The sequence below is a fragment of the Myotis nattereri genome (assembly GCF_964212035.1).
Source record: "Myotis nattereri genome assembly, chromosome: 7".
NCBI classification, from domain to species: domain Eukaryota; kingdom Metazoa; phylum Chordata; class Mammalia; order Chiroptera; family Vespertilionidae; genus Myotis; species Myotis nattereri.
In genome coordinates this window covers 81,642,544-81,664,180 of record NC_138082.1, presented here as the reverse complement: position 1 = coordinate 81,664,180, position 21,637 = coordinate 81,642,544, and the positions used below count along the sequence as shown (strand labels likewise).

The 21,637-nt window shown below is 39.5% G+C and overlaps 1 protein-coding gene across 3 annotated transcripts in view; it reads right to left on the bottom strand.

Annotated features, from left to right (window-relative positions):
* DPP10 (dipeptidyl peptidase like 10) overlaps window positions 1-21,637 on the bottom strand; it is a 1,372,039-nt gene that overhangs the window by 346,817 nt on the left and 1,003,585 nt on the right. For all 3 annotated transcript variants that reach the window (XM_081095341.1, XM_081095339.1, XM_081095340.1), the window contains exon 4: window positions 1,108-1,202. In XM_081095341.1, the coding sequence (XP_080951467.1) occupies window positions 1,108-1,202 (95 nt within the window). The remainder of the gene's footprint in view (window positions 1-1,107; window positions 1,203-21,637) is intronic.

Below are 21,637 nucleotides of genomic sequence, written 5' to 3'. Positions count from 1 at the left end.
CCAACTTATGTGTTCCTCTAATATCTATGAATTACCTTATTAGTTTAAAAATAAAAAAATCATTATTCTCTGTTAGTAATAACCCAATTGCTAAACCATGGCTGGTTTAAGGTAAATAGATATGTATCCATATAGTCACTTCATGATTTGCAAAGACCATTTTCTCTTAATATATAAAAACACCAGAATGTTCTAGTTTATCTCTTCCATCTGGCCATCCTACAATACACATGAAGACTAATAGTTAATTCCAAATGGATATGTAGGAATAAAAAAAAAAAAAAGGAGCTCATGGTTCACTCATTGCTTTAATTTGGTTAGGTCTTCTGAGTCCTTACATGATATTTTTCTAACTCGTGAGCTTATATAATAAGCAATATATTAAACCTTTAGTTATATAAAACAGTGAGCAAGTAACTTTTAAGTGGTATTTGATGGCTAGATTTTGAACATTTGCAACAGTTAATTTATTATCACTTACTCTACAGGTAGTCATAGTTAAATCTAACCTTAAGATGACTGAGTTTAAGAGAAAGGCAAAGTTTATACTTCTTTCTAAGAGTACAATACATACATTCATTTATTTGAACACTGTTAATCTAAACAATGATCCTGGAGTTGGAAAATGATACTGGTAGAATACTAAATGCTAAAAGTAAAACACATCAACTCCTACAGAAGACCAGTTTTAGAAAGGCTGCCTTCTGCTTGAGTTGGGAAACCAATACAGAATTGGAAAGAATTCAAAAAGAAGGAAAAGTAGAGGGAGAAAAAGCTAATGATAACTTGTTGGACTAGACATAAAAAAAAAATCTTGCATTAGTATGACTAATTTTACATAAAAATTATAAAAGAAATATTCATTGTAAGTAATATTCCTGGAAATATTATTTACTACAGTGGATAAGTGGGAAGAAAATGAAGCAGAAGGTCACATGGGTATTTTTCTATCACTCGATAAACTGATTCTAATGATATTCCAGCCCTAACTTTTCCCCTAAGTGCTTTGCAAGTGACAGACCTTAAAAAAAGAAAAAAATATGTATACCTAGAGAACATTCTAAACAATAATGAAACGCATATAGTAATTAAGTATTCATTACTTACAAAAGTTGTGTTTTCCAATAATAATGTGGTGGCATTTGTTTCTATATTCAGTTTAATGACATGTCCATTCTCGCTTTTATACACCACATCTGTATCTGCAACAACAAAGATATTAACAATAGACAATCACATTGACTAGGTAACATAATAACTGTGGAGGAGAAAATGTGCATCATTAACAGACACAGTAGAATGAGCATCGGTAGCCTTTAATAACCTGAGGTTTCTAGAGTTGGCTCACATTAATCCTCTTCAGCGATATGGAAGCCCACCTAGCATATGGCCTATTGTGCAACGAGAACAAGGTTAGTGAGAGGGCCACTCACAATCCTGATTTAACAAATAAAAATTAATTAAAATATGGGCAATCGGCAGCCCATTCTGAAATGAGAAAGAAGGAACAATGAGAAGTGCCTCCAGTTTTCTATGTAGGCTGTTACTGATTAATGATCTAGTTAAACTTGCAGAAAGGGCTGCCAGTTCATCATAACTACACAATTCCAGGGCTACTCATATTGAACCAACCTCATGCACGCTTTTTCGTGTATACAGTCTTACCACCATCCAATTCCTACTCTAATCTTTTTCCTTTGGGTTGAAATTTTGTCTCTGGCATTTTATCTGGTTCATGTGATCACAGATCAAAATCTTTAATGATAAGGCCCCTTTTGTGCATAACATTCTAAAATGAAGATATTTTAAGCTTTACTAATTACCTTCAAATGTGTATGATGTATGGGAAGATTTTCAATATTATGTACTGTATTCATGTACTAAATTCTGACCAGTGTTTCCCCCATTTAAAAGTCTTGAAAAAGGTTTCTGTACTTAGACGTTTACCCAGTATGTCAGTACAATGAAACTGACCTTATTTTAGAGGCCAGTTGAAGACTGCACTAATAAAATTTACTAAACATCAGGATTATAAAACACAAACAGATATTTCTGAAACTGTTAGCATACCACTCTATCTACTTTGTCAATCTTAGAGGAAGGGTGTCTTTATCTAAAATAATGTAATTGCTTCTGAACAGCTGCTGATTTTATATATTTTGGAGCCACATTCATCAGGAAATTAAATTATCATAGGAATACCTCAGACTAAAAGTATAACCTGAGGGAAAACTGTCAGAAAGGATACTCACAAGCTAATATATATATATATATATATATATATATATATATATATATATATATAGATAGATATATAGATATATAGATAGATATATAGATATAGATATATAGTTCTGCAAGATAGTTCTATGTGATCTTTAAAATAAGGCCTTGCAAATTGTTTTTGAGTAATTCTTTTTAATAATAATAATATCTTTCCAGTTTACCCACTAACCTTTCCTATGGTATTAAATATCCCAAACCCCCTGCCCTTCTTGGAAGAAAGACAGTATTGAAGAGGATTTAGTCCACTATTCATAACCAATGAAGTTATGTAAGTTACAACCACTAAGATGCCGAATGTCTTCATCTCTGTAACAGTAAGCAAGGACTGCATGCAGGGTGACGAGCATTGTATAGAAATGTCTGACACTTTGGCAAAGCAAGATTTTCTGACCTGTTTTCCACTTATTTCAATATTATAAATCCTAACACCTACAAATCACATGATGAGAATCAATCAATATTATTGAAAGTAAGTCTTGCTTTTCCTTTTTGTCTGTGTTTTGTGCAGAAGACTGAGAGGTCAATCTGACTCGCCTATTAGAGTCAAGGATGGCACAGAGAGGCAGTAGTTCCTTTGGCCTTATTTACATAGGGGCAGAGACATGCTGGACCTGTGGCCTGGGGGAGAGGGGAAAACAAATGGTGATTTAAAAGAGAAGGAAGACAGACAGAAATATTTTGAAGTTATTTTCGGAGGCAGACAGCACAGACTGCAAGATAGTTCTATGTGATCTTTAAAATAAGGCCTTGCAAACATAAATAAAAATAAGGCATCGCATCACCTTCTGAACCCTTGTTGTAAGCTATAAATAAATTGGGTTACTTTTATCATTAACTTCACCTGTTTTCCTTTTATTATGATGTTGACCAACTAACAGGTTTACACACATCATACATATTTATATTCTTTTCTATCTTTCCTTTGTTTTCTATCCCAAAATTGTGATGACAGCCTAAAGGCAACGATAGTCACCTCTGTTACTTGGCCTTGTCGGCTGACTCAATTAATGCTTGAATCAATAGTCCAAGCCCAACCAATCCCCTCTGTTATTTTGCTTGATATTCTCAATTCTATATCATTTCTTGATATTCGTTAACATTAACATTATAGATTAGCAAGAAGAGATAGAGTGCATGCCTTAACAAATCATCATTATAATAGTTTTATGATAAATTAAGAGGAAAAGGATTCCCCCCTTCTACATGGAGATAAATATAGGACAAAGTCACTTGATGGGCGATTTTTCTTGCAGAAGATAAGTACACTGCAAAACTCTAAATAAGGATGAAGTGTGTGGGCTGAGGGAGAAAGAGGAGCTTAGAGAGCAATTTTAGTGTGAAGGGCGGATCTTCTACAATAGAAGAGACAGAGCAACACGTGGCCTCATAGAAAGAGAAAACCCCAGGCAGGCGAGAGCTTGTATCGTAGGCAGAATAAGGAAAATTACTTTTGATTTCCTTTAGAACCAAACTGGAAGTGAGTGAAGCTTGTTTGAGAAGATAAAAATGTTACCTTAACATTTTTTAAAGTAAAGTTTGTTAGGTAATTATTTAGACTTGAACAAATCTACAGGATTTGAGATTGTGTAAATGCCACTAGCTCTGCCCTCCTGGGAATAATACTGTCAATGTTGTAGCAGCAGGAGAATTTGTTTTTTAAATTCAAGGGTAACTCTCTAGCTGAATATTTAATTCAGATTTCTGCCTAAATTATTTTAAAAGTATCTAAGATCTGCCATAATTAATTCTTCTTATTTTTTTCTGGTTTTTAAAATCTGGTCTACTGGGTCTCATATTTATCCTACTTTCCTATTTGATTTATAATCACTAGTGAAGTCTCCCAGTTTTGAAACTCCCATTACTGCACTTAATCAATCCCTTTAGGGAACCATATGTCAAAACCGTCATCTCATATTTTGTTTAATATTAGGTAATGAAATATGAGTGAACCAGATCAAGGAGTGAAGTACATTAACACAGGAAGATAAGGTAAGTGTTCTTAAAATATTTTTAAAACACAGTATTATGCATGTCTATACAGTATCTTGATTAAATAAACCATCTTCCTTTTCAACTCAATGAAAGTTAAGAGTCAATGAGTCAACTATCCTAAATATATATTCAATCCAGTCATGTTTTTTTTTGTTGTTTTGTTTTGTTTTTTTTGGTTTTTTTTCTTAATGAAAAAGCATGAAAGATGTAATCCCTGTCTGGCCTCTCCATCCCTGGCTCCAAGAATGCATTTTGGTGTCTGTTCCCCACATTGCTGTCATTTCTGTCCCATCCATTTTCCCTATTTGTCTAAAAAAAAAAGAAAACAATGGTATATCCTAGTTTAAGGTCTTTCAAGTAAACACAACCTTTTAATTTACACCTCTTCCACACAAAGCAGCCGGTAAAACACTTCGCGTTGCTTCCCCCCATGCATTCACCTCAATTGTCAAGACCAAGAACCAAAGCTGATTTTACTTTTAGTTCTTGAATACCCTTGCCCACGCGTCTGTAAATCAGTACACGAACTCAATTTTCTATTCTGAAAGTTAATTTAGCTGCACCATATGTTTCTAAAACTGAGAAAATTTCTTAATAATTAAACTGTTTACTTAATATTCACTTCAAGATGCTTCCCTCTCTGTGTTCACCAATCCTAAACTATTACATCCAGACTTTCATTGAAATAACTGTCTTAACAAGCAATATACATTATCTTCCCACAATCCTGCCACCCCTTTCTTCTGCACATTCTAAAGAGTCAAATTATTGTTCTCCCTGATTGCATTATGCAATAAACTTAGTTTTTCTTCATAGGTTATTTTGGAGGTCTTCTGGGAAATTGCCGTTGACAACATTTATCTCCTAGTATATCAATAAAAAGTCAACTCTTGGTAATTGTTGACTAGAAGCCTGGTGCACAAAAATTTTTGCACTGGGGTGGGGGGGGGGTCCCTCGGCCAAGCCTGTGCCCTCTTGCATCTGGGACCCCTCAGGGGATGACCACCTGCTGGCTTAGGCCCGCTCCCCAGATGATTGGGCCTAAGCTGGCAGTCAGACATCCCTCTGGCAGTCCGGGAGCCCTTGGGGAATGTCCACTTGCCAGCGGGGAGCAGGCCTAAGCTGCAGTCGGACATCCTTAGCGCTGCTGAGAAGGCGGGAAAGGCTCCCACCACCACAGCTGTACTGGCAGCTGTCAGCCTGGCTTGTGGTTGAGCAGAGCTCCCCCTGTGGGAGCACACTGACCACCAGGGGGCAGCTCTTGCATTAAGCATTTGCCCCTTTGTGGTCAGTGTGTGTCATAGTGACTAGTCATTTCCAGTTGTTCTGCTGTTAGGGTTAATTTGCATATTACCCTTTTATTATATAGGATAGAGGCCTGGTGCATGGGTGGGGGCCAGCTGAAGGGTGTCCTGGACAGGGTGGGGGTCCCACTGGGGTGCCTGGCCAGCCTGGGTGAAGAGCTGAGGGCTGTTTTCAGACTGGCCACACCCTCTTCAGGGTGGGGGTCCCTGCTGGAGTGCCTGGCCAGCCTGGGTGAGGGGCTGAGGGCCGTTTTCAGGCTGGCCACACCCCCTTCAGGGAGGGGGATCCTGCTGGGGTGTCTGGCCAGCCTGGGTGAGTGACTGATGGCTGTTTGCAGGCTGGCCAAGGCCCCCACACCCCATGAGGGTGTGGCCATCCTCGGTGAGGGGCTGATGGCTGTTTGCAGGCTGGCCATGGCCCCCAGCCACCCAAGCTCCCAGTGGAGGCTGGCTGGAAGCAGGTATCTGGGATTTATTTATCTTCTATAATTGAAACTTTGTTGCCTTGAGCCGATGCTACAGATGGCCAGGGCAGGCGGGAAGCTTGCCTTCCTCCATCACCGGGGCAACCAACCCTCCTGCTTGCTCCAGCTCCGTGTCTGCCGGCTGCCATCTTGGTTGGGTCAATTTGCATATAGTGGCTCTGATTGGCTGGTGGGCGTGGCTTGGGCATAGTGGAAGTGCGGTCGATTTGCATGTTTCTCTTTTATTAGATTAGATGCATTTGATAATGTAAGTATGTATTTAATTTTGATACAATATGCTTTTTAAAAAATATATTTTTATAGATTTTAGAGTGAGAGAAAGGGAGAGGGAGAGAGAGGGACAGAAACAGTGATGAGACTGAAACATCAATCGCCTGACTCCTGCATGCTCCCTACCTGCTATGTAGTCCCCTATCCAGTCATGTACCCTGACCTTGGATCAAACCTGGGACCTCTTAATGCCTGGGATGATGCTCAACCAACTGAGCCATACTGGATAGAGCTGACATAATTTTCTTTTAATGTTTCAAAATTAAACCTGTCATCTATATGTCTATCTATCATCAATCATCTACCTACACAGAGTTTTCAAAAAATGGAAAAAAAAATAATTATTTGAGAAATTTTAATCCATATATGACCTTCATCTTTTTTAAAAACCTATTTTTGTTATATCTAAAGTAAAAATTCTATAACATCATTTTTTTAAATTTATACTCAGACCAAAAGCTGAGTATTTTTTTTATTTATTATTTTTTTAAAAATATATTTTATTGATTTTTCACAGAGAGGAAGGGAGAGGGATAGAGAGTTAGAAACATCAATGAGAGAGAAACATCGATCAGCTGCCTACTGCACACTCCCTACTGGGGATGTGCCCGCAACCAAAGTACATGCCCTTGACCAGAATTGAACTTAGGACCCTTCAGTTCGCAGGCTGATGCTCTGTCCACTGAGCCAAACCGGCTAGGGCTTATTTTATTTTTTTAAAAATATATTTTTATAGATTTCAGAGAGAAGGAAGAAAGACAGATATGATGAGAGAGAAGCATTGATCAGCTTTCTCCTGCACACCCACCACTGTGGATTGAGCCTGCAATCTGGCATGTGCCCTGACTGGGAATGAAACCATGACCTCCTGGTTCATAGGTCCACACTCAATCACTGAGTCATGCCTGCTGGGCATTGAGTATTTTTTTTAAAGAGTAAAACAAAATAATGAAATATTTATCACAGTGAATGCCGTAATAAATATAGGAAGGATGTGTTAAATAGCAAGTTAATATTTTATAATTAATTAAAAATATCAAAATCTATAATTTTGAGCTAATCATAATTGAAATATATCTGGCCCTTCAATTGTCTCTCTTAAAGCACGGCTCACAACTATGGGAAAGCTGCCTCACCTTTTAAAGAGAAACAAGCTCCATACATTTACCTGATAAAATTGAGGCCATCACAAATGACTTCATTGTTTTTTTTCCTCTACCTCCAAATCTTGCTCCATACACACTCTTCTTTTCTCCAGACTTCTGGAAAGATGTGATCTTTCTCTTTAGCTAAACAAAAAGCTGTTGTATAACCAAATCAATATGCTCCAAGCACTTAAATATATTTTATTTCCATTACCCCTTGTCAACTAATTGTAATTTTTATCATGTACTGGTACATATTTCTTCATAATAATAATAACAATGATAATTACCTTCATTTAGCTCTTTTGCTCTCTACCAGGCTTTTGTCCTTTCACAATAAGCCCGAATAAACCTTTTGCATATGGGTTTTTTGCCTTATTCTGCCTGTCTGCTGTACATATTATTCCCCATATCTCCTTGCAGTACAACTTCAGTTCTCACTCTCCTGAAATTGCAAACTTCATCCCTGACCTGCAATAACCGAATCCATAGTGCACTCCCCCCACACTTAACCCCGCCTCACCCGACTTCACAGTGTGTGACAATGATGAACAGAAGAGTTTTAAATCCTGTCCTCTTGTCTTTGAACCATTGCTTTGCCCTGGAATTCTTCCTTCAACAATCTCTGTATTCCACCCCTCCAATCGCTATCTAAACAAAGACATCCTTCAAAGCTCAATTCTGAGCTTTATTTTTTTTTCAGCCACTATTCGCTGAAAGATCCTTTCTATTCAGACCTTTCTTTCATATTGATTTTTAAACTTTCAACTAAAGTTTGACCTCTCCCATATGCCAGTTTTAAATTTCCAATTCTATGCTAGATCTCATAAATGTCTTGCAGATACATAAAACTCAGTGGACTAAAATTAAACTCCTTATATTTTTGGATATGCCCTCCCTCAAAGTTTTATTTCACCTTCCCTATCTCTTCATCTCCTATATTAATATGTTGTACTCTCACTTGGAAAATTTAGGGTTTCTAAAATTTATTTTTTAAATCTTTTAATCCTCATTTGAAGATATGTTTTACTGATTTTAGAGAGAGGAGAAGTGAGAGAGAGAGAGAGAGAGAGAGAGAGAGAGCGAGAGAAACATCAACGCATGAGAGAAACATTGATCAGTTGTCTCCTGTAACCTGGGTATGTGCCCTGATCAAGAATCAAATGTATCCAATGCTCCAACCCACTAAGCCACACCAGCCAGGGCAGTTTCCTTTCTTCCTTCCTTCCTTCCTTCCTTCCTTCCTTCCTTCCTTCCTTCCTTCCTTCCTTCCTTCCATCCTTCCTTCCTCTCTCTCTCTCTTTCTTTCTTTCTTTCTTTCTTTCTTTCTTTCTTTCTTTCTTTCTTTCTTTCTTTCTTTCTTTCTTTTCTTTCTTCTTTCTTTCTTTCTTTCTTTCTTTCTTTCTTTCTTTTTCTGTCTTTCTTTCTGTCTTTCTTTCTTTCTTTCTCTTTTTCTTTCTCTTATTTCTTCCTTTCTGTTCGCTATGCCTCTAGCTAATTCTCATCACACAGCTTAACATTTGCTGTAATGTTTTGTATTCGCTCATATGCTCCAGGAACATATGGAGCTCTAATAATAAACTATAAAAATTAAAGTCTATCACTTAGGTTACTCACTTGTGACTTCAACATATATTTCCATAGTTACTATCACCTAATACCCTATAAAATAGTCCAGATTGTCTGTTGTTCACAGTTGTCCAGATATCTCCTACTTCACTCCCACCCAGTTTTGCTAATGACACCCACTAATAAATGTGCAGTCCTTGTCCAGACTTTAATCTTTTTCAAAACATTGTTAAATTCCCCCCAAATTCCAAAGTTATCACTCAGTCTCTCTCTTTTCTGAACTCTTATAGCAGTCATTTAATATTTAGTCATATAACTCCTTTCAAAACTTCTTACTATTTTTATTTAGTTTTCATGTGTTTGTTCTGGGTTTTTATTGACTGTATAAAGTCAAGAAAGGGCCTACTTATTGTTCCTTTCAGAACTGAAACTATTCACATCCACACATCTTATTGTCTACATCAACATGAGCTTACTATTCAACTGTCTGCAATAATATGATTTTAATACTTCAGGAAATTCTTGGCAGGGAAATGAGGTTGCAAATAACTTCAGAGTTTTTGTTGCTTTTTTCAGATACTTTCTTAAAACTCATTTATTTGAAAAGTGGACTACTTCACTAATATTAACTAAAGTAAATATGTCTTTCTCTAAGATCAATGCACAGCTCGACCAAATCACTGTTCACTATTCAAAAGCCTCTCCCAAACCTCCACCTCACTAAATTCACTAATCCTTACTTCTTACAACACAAACTTCACCCAATCCTGATCAACACTGCTTATTAAAATACCTGTCAAACTAGATCCAAAACATCTGTGATATCCTGCACCACAGGGAGCAGTAAACTCAGGTGTGCTTGATCATGTTTGACAGGTGATTTGGTTGGTATTTTGGGGGAACCAGCATTCAGCAGTTTGAAGAAGGATCCCAACAAACAGTTTTCTTTGATTAAGTCTTTTCACCGTATTTATCAGTCATATTTCATTTTGTTCACTGTTATAATTTAATTTAAAAATGCCTTTAGCACTACTGACAAAGACTCCCTCCTTAATTAAAATTGAGTCAAGCTCCTCAGATCCCTCTTCTAGACTAGTTCTGGACCTTCACCTGCCTTTAGCAAGAATCTGCTAAGTCAGTTTAGTAAGTATTCCCCTACCCTTAACGTGCTTGTCTTCTTAATATTTTACCAGTCGTTGCTCCCTGCATTCTGCTTCTTGGCTCTGAATCCCCGGGAATGTTTGCTGTATTCAGAGTAGAGTTCAGTCTCTCGCCCCTTATTGCAATAATCTTCCTTCTACTGTAACAGTTTTATTGATTTCAGAGAATAAGGGAGAGGGAGAGAGCAAAACATCAATGATGAGAATAATTGACCAGCAGCAGCCTTCTGCACACCCCACACTGGGGATCAAGCCCACAACCTGGGCATATGCCTTGATTGGGATTCCAACTGTGACCTCCTGGTTCATAGGTTGATGCTCAACCACTGAGCCACGCCGGCTGGGCTATTGTCACCATCTTAAATGAAGGCTTCCTTCCTATTTCAACAAGTGTCAGAATATTTTTTATCAAAAACAATCTTGCAACTCTAAATTTAGGTAGCCTATTTCATTATATCCTAAAATTAAAGTATATATTATAAGCCAATATATTAATCAAATTAATATAAATAATATACATTTACAATGTAATTAAAATATAAGACATTTGATATAATTTTAACAATGTATATTAATTAAATATAACTATATATTTAATTAATAATTTAATATAATTATACATATATAGAGAGAGACGGAGAGAGAGAGAGAAGAGTTAGTTTAGTACGCTAGACCAGGATTAGACAAACCCTGGCTATGGCTGTGGTCCAAATTCATGCCCACCAAATTTGGCCCATAGTCACATTTATTCATTTACATACGTCTATGGCTGTTCTTGCATGACAACGGAAGATTAGAGTAGTTGCAACAGAGACTCTATGGCTCACTAAGCCTGAAATACCTACTGTCTGGTCCTTTAAAGAAAAAGTTCACTGACTGTGTGTTAGATTATGAATCGTTTGCCTCAGTCAAGAACATATTTCTTACTTACTATACTTATGTTAGTCATTGTAGTGTCAGTAGAAGAATATTCTCTTATCTCCAAAATATCCATGTACTCAAAAGAGTTTTCATTTTCCAACCGGGCATGAGAAATATATTTGCCTTAAAATGATTTGAATTCCTGATAAATATTGTAAAGGTAGGTGTACAAAATAAATGCACTTTTTTTGCAAAAATGTAACCCAGGTTAAAGGCTATCTTCATTTCAAAGTCATCATAATTATAAGTAATCATCATTAATTCATAGGGAAGTGCCAATCCTGTGAATAGCACTTCCTATGATAAAGAGCCCTTTTTAGGCTTAATAATGACTCAGTTGATGGCCACTCAGCTCAATGATTTTTTTTTATTTGTAGCTAAAATATAAATGGCAGCAATTTTCACTTGATCATTTCATTCTTCATATTATTTGTGAAATAAAAGTTCACGTAAAAGAAAAATAAATGCCCCCTCTTGAGAATGTCAAATATCTCTTCTCACCATAAGGATTGTTTGCACAGAGTAGCAGAAGTGCCACTTATAACTGGTTTTAAACTTCCTTCATTTAAAACCTGCAGCTGTCACTGGGGCTTTACTAACAGCTGTCTTAACTTCAGATGCATATACACAACCATCTCTACTTGAGTGGTCCAATCCATTGAAGTCAGCAGACAACGGGAAGATGCAAACAGATCCTTACTGTCTCTTCACTGAATATCTCACATAAAATGAAGATAAACTTTGATTGAGTTTCCATGATCCTAAAGGCATAGAAGCCTACACTATAGAGACATGCAGAGAATAGAGTGTATTTTAAAATAACATGTAAACTGCAATTTACAGAGAATAAAATTGAGGCTAGGTAAATATCTAAACCACTCCTCTCTCCTTTACTTTTGTGTTCGTTTTGGTCAGATACAACCTTGTCAGTCTTTTTTTTTTTTTCCCTCTCATTCTGAAAAGATTCAACGGAGCTCATCTCAGCCTCCAAGAAGATGGGCACATGACCAGGAATCCTATCCAAGATGAGAGGGGTTTTTTGTTTGTTTGTTTTGGGCTTCTACTCCTGTAAGGCACCTCCCTGGATGTGAAGATACTGTCTGGCTGTCCCCACACTGCCTAACATGATTTTGTCTGTTGCTATGAGTAATAAATTCTCTTTGCCTCTGATTCACAGGCTACATTTATATATACTAGCATGTTGGTTTGCAAGCAGGGTGAAAGCTCAGATTCTTCATAACTACTCACTTAAAAGCTACCCTTCTTTATTTTTCAACATCTCTTTTTCTCTCAAGGTTTAAACTTGAACATTCATTTCTACATCACTAATCAAATGGTCTCAAAGTTCATAGTGGCATTTCATTAACTTAATTATAGGTCAAATAATCTTTAATCAGACTTGTAAATTAGAAACTCAAAACAAACAGTAACTCATCACATCCAATTTGTGCTTTCATCCTGCATCCCTGACTACCATTTAGAGCTCTGAATTCCACTATTTAAATACCTATATGTGTAGATTTAACTATTAATCACTTAGCTATTTTGTTACCCTTTTTGGAATCTTCCTGGGCAGTCCAAGCAGTTATTTAGTAAATTTCCATTAACTACTGACAATGTCACACTAACAAACATATTTACTCTTCAATATCTTTGATAAGGCTGTGATCTTCGATGAACATAATGATACCATTGTAATTATCCTAGTTATTAATAATAGGAAAGGCGCAAAGGGAAGGTCAAATATTATAGGCATGTCATTTGTGCAGTTCTGCCAGGAAGCTGCTGTTGAACACCCAGCAGGGTGCTACTGCACTGTTCCCCACAGATCACTGGAGGAAGCAACTGGACAGGGGGAGAACAGACAGAGGCCTAGTAATCTGGGAGAAACAGGGAAGGGACTTGTCTGTCAGTTACACCTGGGAACAGGCCATTGGGGAGAGTAGGCATGGACACTGCAAGCACAGGAGTATTTGAGATACTTAAGTCCCTAAACAAAGAAATTCACTCTCTTGGTGGTTTTGGTGGGCATTCTTGGTTTGCTGTTAGTCTCTCTTGGTTCCTCTTGGTTGACCCCTGACTTGCGGGACTCTTACACTCTTGCATTTGCCCACATACAATGGACTAGTGGACTGAAACTAGCTTAATGCTAAACTGGATCCAGTTCCAACATGGAATGGATACTCTAGAATAGTGGTTCTCAACCTTGGCTGCACATTAGAATCACCTGGGAATCTTTTTAAAATCCTGATTTCTGGGCCTCATCCTCCAGAAATTCTGTTTCTTTGTTATGGGGTGGGGCCACAACATTAGTGACAAAGAAACACTTTCTGGAGGATGAGGCCCAGAAATCAGGATTTTTAAAAAGATTCCCAGGTGATTCTAATGCGCAGCCAAGGTTGAGAACCACTGCTCTAGACACTGGCTTTTGCTTTTAGTTCTACTGAATCCCCAGCTGTACCCTTCCAGAACTGTATAAAGGGAAATGGGAGTTTGGAAATCCAAAGATATACTTCCACACAGGTAAAATCACTCATCCTACCTTGTGAGTCTCTGAAAATTATTTTTCTTGAGATATCAGAAAGACCCCACCCCCAGCACTCAGTGGGGAAATGGATACCCCACTTCCACCAATAACAATAGAAATATATATATATATATATATATATATATATATATATATGTATATATCTTTGCAAATACATGTTTTCCAATTTTGGGGGTAGATACTCAGATGAGGGGCTGCTGATTTATATGGTAAATTTATCCTTAACTTTTTGAGGAACCTCCATAATATTTATTATAGTGGCTGTACCAGTTTACATCTCCAGCATTGATGAACTAACAGCTGTGAGGTAAAATCTTAGTGTAGTTTTGATTGTATTTCCTAGTAGCTAGTTCATTACAACATTATTCACAATGGCCAAGACATGAAAACAACTGAAGAGTCCTTTGTTAGATTATCAGGTAAAGAAGATGTGGTACATATATATAATGGAATACTACTCAGTAATAAGAAAAGATGAAATACTTCCATTTGCAACAACATGGATGGACCTTGAGACTATCACGCTATTGTCAGTGGAAATCAGGCTCTTCCATGGGATCGCAAGAAAAGCATTCCATGGACTCATGCATGGAAGATTGTGGTCGGGCAAGGTTTATTTGGGAAGGCTGCCACTGGGTTTTCAATTTCCCCTCTCCTTCCTTCCATCCCACTGTGGGAAAAGTCCAACCTTGTCTTCATCATGGTAAAAACAAATGCAGCGTCCTAAGTTTCTGCTTCATATTAAAGCTTAGTCCTTTGGAGCCTGTGAGGTCTACTGGAGGCTCCAGGTGGCCAAGACCTGCAAGGCTGTATGTATTCCAATGTGAGAGAGTCTGCTTGAATGAAAGGGCTAGTGTGTTACCAGGTGAGCTAGAAATAGACAAAAAAAGGCTTTGTTCTCTTGGAGTTATGACCAGGAGCTTTTTCAAAACAAACAGCTTCCCAAACGTTCACAGGCTTCTGATGGGTCCACTCCTGATCAATGATCCCTTTCTCAGGTTAGGTTGAGAGACCTACATGGTCAAGCACTTCCTCCTGCACCGTTTTGACTTCTACTGTGCATGTCCTTTTCTCCCAGGCTCCCCAGACAATCCAGCGCTGGAGGGCGGCTGCTCCCTACATGGGGGGTGGGGGGGAGGAGGGGTGTTAACCCCCTTGGAGGGGCAATGCTGTAGCTTCCTGATGAAACAACATGCTCAGTTTCTGATTCCCTTTTCTTTCTTTCTAATATGCAGCTCCCTATGGTGATGATGCTAAGCAAAATAAGTCAGAGAGAAAAGTTATGAAGCATATGATTTCACTCATATGTGGAATATAAAACTGAAAGCAACAGATAAACAAACAGGACAAAAACCAAAATCTCATAGTGCCGGGTGGTAGGGGAGGCCGGGGGAAGGCCAATGGGAGAAAAAAAAAGAGACACATGTACTACTATCTGTAATACTTTAAACAATAAAATAAAATTAAAAACAACAACAACAACAACAAAAACCTCATAGACACAGACAGCAGTATGGTGGTTACCAGAGAGGAAGGGAGCTAGAGGATAGGAAAGGAAAGAAGGGGGGTCAAATAGATGGTGACATATGAAGATTTGACTTTGATTTGTAAACACACAATATGATACGCAGATGATGTATCTTAGAATTGAATACTTAAAACCTATATAATTTTATTAACTTATGTCACTTCAATAAATTTAATAAAAAGCTAAAAAGAATAGAAATAAATGCAATTCTTGCCATTGGTCATTTGGTTCAATGGACAGGTGAATCCGTTATCTTTATCTATCCAATGCCAGTTCATCTGAGGCATATTTTCTTATCTTATGAAAATGTTTTTCTAGTTATGCTTAATATCAGCACAGTCAAGATGACAAAAGGAAAAGACATGGGATGAAAGACAGTATCCTTCTGTTTCTTTTCTGATTATAAATTAATATATGTCATCATTAAAAAATCATATAATGCCAACACACTAAGGAGAATAACAGCAAATTTAAATGTGTTTTCTTATAAAGCACACAGTTGAGATCTCAAAAGTGTTCATGACTTGCATGCATTTTTCTTCTCTCATAATTATAGATTAGGCATACTCCTTCATTAAAAATTATTCATTGGTGCCCTAGCCAGTTTGGCTCAGTGCATAGAGCATCAGCCTGTGGACTGAAAGGTCCTGGGTTTGATTCCAGTTAAGGGCACATGGCAGGGTTGCGTGCAAGAGGCAGCCAATTAATTATTCTCTTTCATCATTGATGTTTCTATCTTTCTCTCCCTCTCCCTTTTTCTCAGAAATCAATACAAATATATTAAAAAATAAAAAAAAATATCCATTGGTTATTTCAAATGCCTAACACTTTCAACCCAAACTGATATTATAGAAAGAAAAATCAGTTGAAACCTGACAATTAGAAATGCAGATGTTGTATCCCTGAACATAGTTTCAGAAAGTAGCACTGAGGAATTTTTTAGTCTGATGAACTAATTCATACATTGAAAGAACAGATGGTGTGACTCTTCCAGTGCATAATGGCATACCTTTCCTTTATCAATTTCTGTGTTTTTCAATTAAATCTCTAGAGACTAAATTGATCACTACACTCCAAGAAGTATATAATTGAGCCATAAGGTAAGACTCAATTGAATTGAAAATTGACTTGGTTGAAAAAAATACAAGTATTGCAATTATTTAAGCAGAAAAAAAACACACACCACTGAAATAAGTGACAAAAGGAATGGTTAAAAATCCACATAATCGAAGACAATTAGACTTTGAGGTAAATAATGGAAAAATAAAATAGATTAAAATACTTACAGGATGATTATTAGTATCAGAAATATGTATTTAGTTCGATAGGTAAGTATAGTGAAAAAGAGGCAATAACTTTGAGCAATAGGTTTTTGTTTTTGAATTTGGATGAAAATGTTTCTCAATCATATACAGGCTTTTTTTTTTTAAAGTGTTAAAGTTCGGAAGAAAAACTTGTATAATAGGTGTATTCATATCTGTCATACGATATAACTTATTTATCTATAAACTAGAGGCACGGTGCAAGGTTTCGTGCACCAGTGGGGTTCCTCAGCCTGGACTGCACCTCTCACAATCTGGGACCCCTTGGGGGATGTCAGATAGCCAGTTTTGGCTTGATCCCCTCAGGCCCAATCCAGTTAGGAGGGAGCCTGATCCTCGCAAGCCTGATCCAGACAGGAGGGAGCTCCATCCTGTGCTTGAGCATCTGTCTCCTAGTGGTTAGTGCATGTCATAGCGACTGGGCGACCGGCCATTCAGTTGTTCGGTCATGTGGTCGCTTAGGCATGCATATATATATATATATATATATATATATATATATATATATATATATATATATATATATATATATATATATATATACACTAGAGGCCCGGTGCACAAAAATTTGTGCACTCGGGGGGGGGGGTAAGGGGGGGTCCCTCAGCCTGGCCTGTGCCCTCTCGCAGTCTGGGACCCCTTGGGAGATAACGATCTGCTGGCTTAGGCCTGCTCCCGGGTGGCAGAGGGCAGGCCCAATCCCTAGGTGCAGCCCCTGGTTGGGCTCAGAGCAGGGCCGATTGGGGGGTTGGGGCACCGCCCCCTGTCACACTCAAGGCAGGGTCGATGGGGAGGTTGTGGTGCCACCCCGTCACGCACAGAGCAGGGCCAATCCGGGGGTTGGGGAGCTCCCTCCTATCACCCACAGAGCAGGGCCAATCAGGGGGTTGGGGCGCCGCCACTGTCACACTCAGGGCAGGGCCGATGGGGAAGTTATGGCTCTACCCTGTCACACACAGAGCAGGGCCCGTGGGGTGGGGCAGTTGGGGCGCCACACCTTTTCACACAGAGAGCTGCAGGGCGATCAGGGGATTGGGGTGCTACCATGTATCAGGCACAGAGCAGGGCTGATCAAGAGGTTGGGGCGCCTTCCCCTGTCACGAACAGAGCAGGGCGGATAGGGAGGTTGTGGCCCCGCCCCCTGTCACACACAGAGCCACAGGGCGATCAGGGGGTTTGGGCACTGGCCCCTGTCACGCTGATCCCAGTGCCGGGAGGCCTTGTGGCTCTGCTGATCCCAGGTTTAGGAGGCATATTACCCTTTTACTATATAGGATAAAGGCCTGGTGCATGGGTGGGGCTGGCTGGTTTGCCCTGAAGGGTGTCCTGGATCAGGGTGGGGGTCCCCACTGGGGTGCCTGGCCAGCCTAGGTGAGGGGTTGATGGCTGTTTGCAGCTGGTCACACACCCTTCAGGGTGGGGCTCCTCACTGGGGTGCCTGGCCAGCCTGAATGAGGAGATGATGGCTGTTTGCAACTGGTCACACACCTTTTAGGGTGGCGGTCCCCACTGGGGTGCCTGGACAGTCTGGGTGAGGGGCTGAGGGCTGTTTTCAGGCTGGCTGGTGACGGAAGCTCCCAACTGCTCCTTTTTTTCTTTTTCTTTTTATTCTGGGCCATGTTTAGCTCTGGCTCCAGCTCTGAGGCCTCTGCTGCTGAAAGCAGGTATCTGGTTTGTTTCGGTTCTATAATTGAAACAATGTATAACTCCAGCTCTGAGCTCCCGGCTCGCTGAAAGCAGGTTTCTGGGGTTTTGTTTAGCTTCTATATTTGTTACAATGTTTCAAACTTCAGGCTCAGAGGCCGACAAAGCAGGCGGGAATGTTGGTTTCCTCTGTCACTGAAGCAAGCAAGCCTCATGTTAGTTTCAAGATGCCTGGCTGCCGGCTGCCATCTTGGCTGGCAGTTAATTTGCATATCACCCTGATTAGCCAATGGGAAGGATAGCAGTTGTACACTAATTACCATGTTTCTCTTTTATTAGATAGGATACATATATATTAGAGAATGTTTCAGAGATTTAAGACAAAATTCAACTCTTATACTTCCTAAGCATTTAATTTTATATGGTTATATTTGCTGTCTATAATTTATTTTATCATCTAAATATCCTAATATATAAAAAGCCAGGGGCCATCACGACTGAAACAACTGGACGGATGACTGAACAGCAGGCTGCGTGAAGCAACCAGGCCAGCAGGGGTGTTAGTGAGGGACGACCAAATGACTGAACAGCAGGCTGCATGGGGTGACCAGGCCAGTGGGGTTGGGGGGCAGTTGGGGGTGACCAAGCCAGTGGGGGGGTCAGTTAGGGGTGACCAGGCTGGCCTGGGGGCAGTTGGGGGCAATCAGGTAGGCAGGGGGGGCTGTTAGGGGCAACCAGGCCGGCTGGTGGGGGCGGGGGGCGGCAGTTAGGAGCAACCAGGCTAACAGAGGGAGGCAGATGGGGGCAACCAGACTGGCAGGGAGGCAGTAAGGGGTGACCAGGCTGGCAGAGGGGGCCAGTTGGGGGTTACCAGGTGGCAGGGGGGGACAGTAAGGGCAACCAGGCTGGCAGGGGGGGGCAGTTAGGGGCGATCAGGTCGGCAGGCAGAGGTGGTTAGGGGTGATCAGGCTGGTGTGGAGGCAGTTAGGCAGGCAGGCAGGTGAGCAATTAGGAGCCAGTGGTTCTGGATTATGAGAGGGATGTACGACTGCTGGTTTAGGCCTGATCCCACAAGGATCCCAGATTGGAGAGGGTGCAGGTTGGGCTGAGGGGACTCCTCCATGCATGGATTTCATGCACTAGGCCTCTAGTTAAGAGATAGAAATAAAACACATGCCCCAAATAAGTTATTTGAATATAAAATACTCTAATGCATGTAAAACATGCAGTATCTTATACAGAGCATGTGTCCAATATGTGATGCAGTGTTTGTTGAAGATACAGGGAACAATGCTGAGTATAATGATTTATTTACCATTTTTTAGTTCTCCACTTGACCTCCATTCTATTCTTACTATTATCAGACATTGTCATTAGTTTCTAAAATGTGCATGTACTCTTTCTAGAAGGACATATTCAAATTTTCTTATACACCACATTACTTAGACTAAAACTGAGTAGTACGTAGTTGGTATTTATGGGTCTTGTTACATCACCTACATCTTCCCATTTTGAACATTGTGTAATCACCATATACTTTAAAAATTATATATATATATATATATAGATATATTATTGATTTCAGAGAGGAAGTGAGAGGGAGAGAGATAGAAACATCAATGGTGAGAGAGAATCTTTGATTGGCTGCCTCCTGCATGCCCCCCACTGGGAATCAAGCCTGCAACTGGGGCATGTGCCCTTGACTGCAGTTGAACCTGAGACCTTTCAGTCTGCAGGCCGACACTCTATCCACTGAGTCAAACTGGCTAGGGCTCACCATATACTTTTGATGACAACTAAGCAAGAAGAATAGAGTGAATTCCCAAGGGTTAATTACTCACTTATTACTCACTCAATGATAAATAAAACATCAATGATGAGAGAGAATCATTGATCAGCTGCCTCCTGCACACCCCCTACGGGGGATCAAGCCTGCAACACTGGTATGTGTCATGACCAAGAATCAAACTGTGACCTTCTCATTCATAGGTTGATGCTAAACCTCTGAGCCACACTGAATGGGCCTTTTCCTTACTGCTATTAATGCAGAGCTTTAAACATAGTAATTTGTGAATAAACTATGAATATTTAAGACATTTGCCATGTAGATATACTAGATGATCTAATTGCTTTATCAGTAACTCTTTTACATTTTTTTTTTCTATAAGAGTCCTGAGAATAAAACTGACAACATGATTGGTTCCAAAATATATTTTTAAAGACATTTTATTGATTTCAGAGAGGAAGGGAGAGGGAATAAGAGATAGAAACATCAATGATGAGACAGAATCACTGACTGGCGGCCTCCTGCACATCCCACACTGGGGATCAGGCCCGCAACCCAGGCATGTGCCCTTGACCAGAATCAAACTGTGACCTCCTGGTTCATAGGTCGACACTCAACCCCTCAGTGTCACCGGCTGGAGCCCAAAATATTTTGAAGAGTTGGGAGGAATTTAAGAGATCATCTTGTCCCATCCTTTCATTTCATCAATGAAAAAATTAGGCCACTGCACATGAGGTGAACACAGTGAGGAAAGACTTACTAAAACTCGTGGATTAGGATACCACATCCATTCCAACTTCTGCAACACTGGCTGTCTCTTAATGATTAGTACTTATACTACTTCCTTAAGATCTGTGCATTTTTCTACCTGTCCACTCAGCTTCCAAGTTTCAAGAATTTCCTTTATGAAGCTAAGAGAGTCACTACTGAGTCATAATTAATTAATGAATAAGTAAGACTTTAGTTGTGCCGTGACATAAGCATCTTCTCTACTGCTGTCTCCAACATGGCTTCCGTTGACCCATAACAGTCTGTTGAGGGAGGCACAAGGGCACTAGTGCTCTATCTGCTCTTTGGGGTGAGCACACTGATGATAGAATTCCTCTGGGAAAATGTGAAGCAAATAGCTGCTTAGAGCCTTTTAGGTCACGTATTTCCACACTTCATCTTCTAATCCAGTCGATGGTTCACAATTCTCATCTTATTAATTCTTTAGCATGAAAACTCTGAGTTTTCTTAAATTCTACAGATATGATTTTTTAATAGTCAACATCACATTTCATTCAAGCCACCTGTGTGCACAGATGGCAGATTGTTCACTTTTAACAAGAGCTAAAGAGCTAGGCCTCACAAAACACAAGAGTTAAACTGTCACTGTGCTTTGCTTCTCCAAGTTTAAAGTGAGTTGAAGAATCAGAGAGAACAGATGTCTCTCCTTAAGCATTTCATTTCACCTCTTCTGTCTCCCAGGATGTTTTTGAAAACATGATATGAGATCCTTTGCACTGAACATTATGTTTTTGCTTCAAAAAGATGAAGCAAAAACCTGTCCCTCTTCCTAATATGACACTCACTGTACACATCATTAGGCAGATAAGAGCCACAATCTGTAGATCCTGCATCACTTCATCTGCATTTACCTTCATCACAATTGCTCTCGAGCGCAGCTAGAAGCAC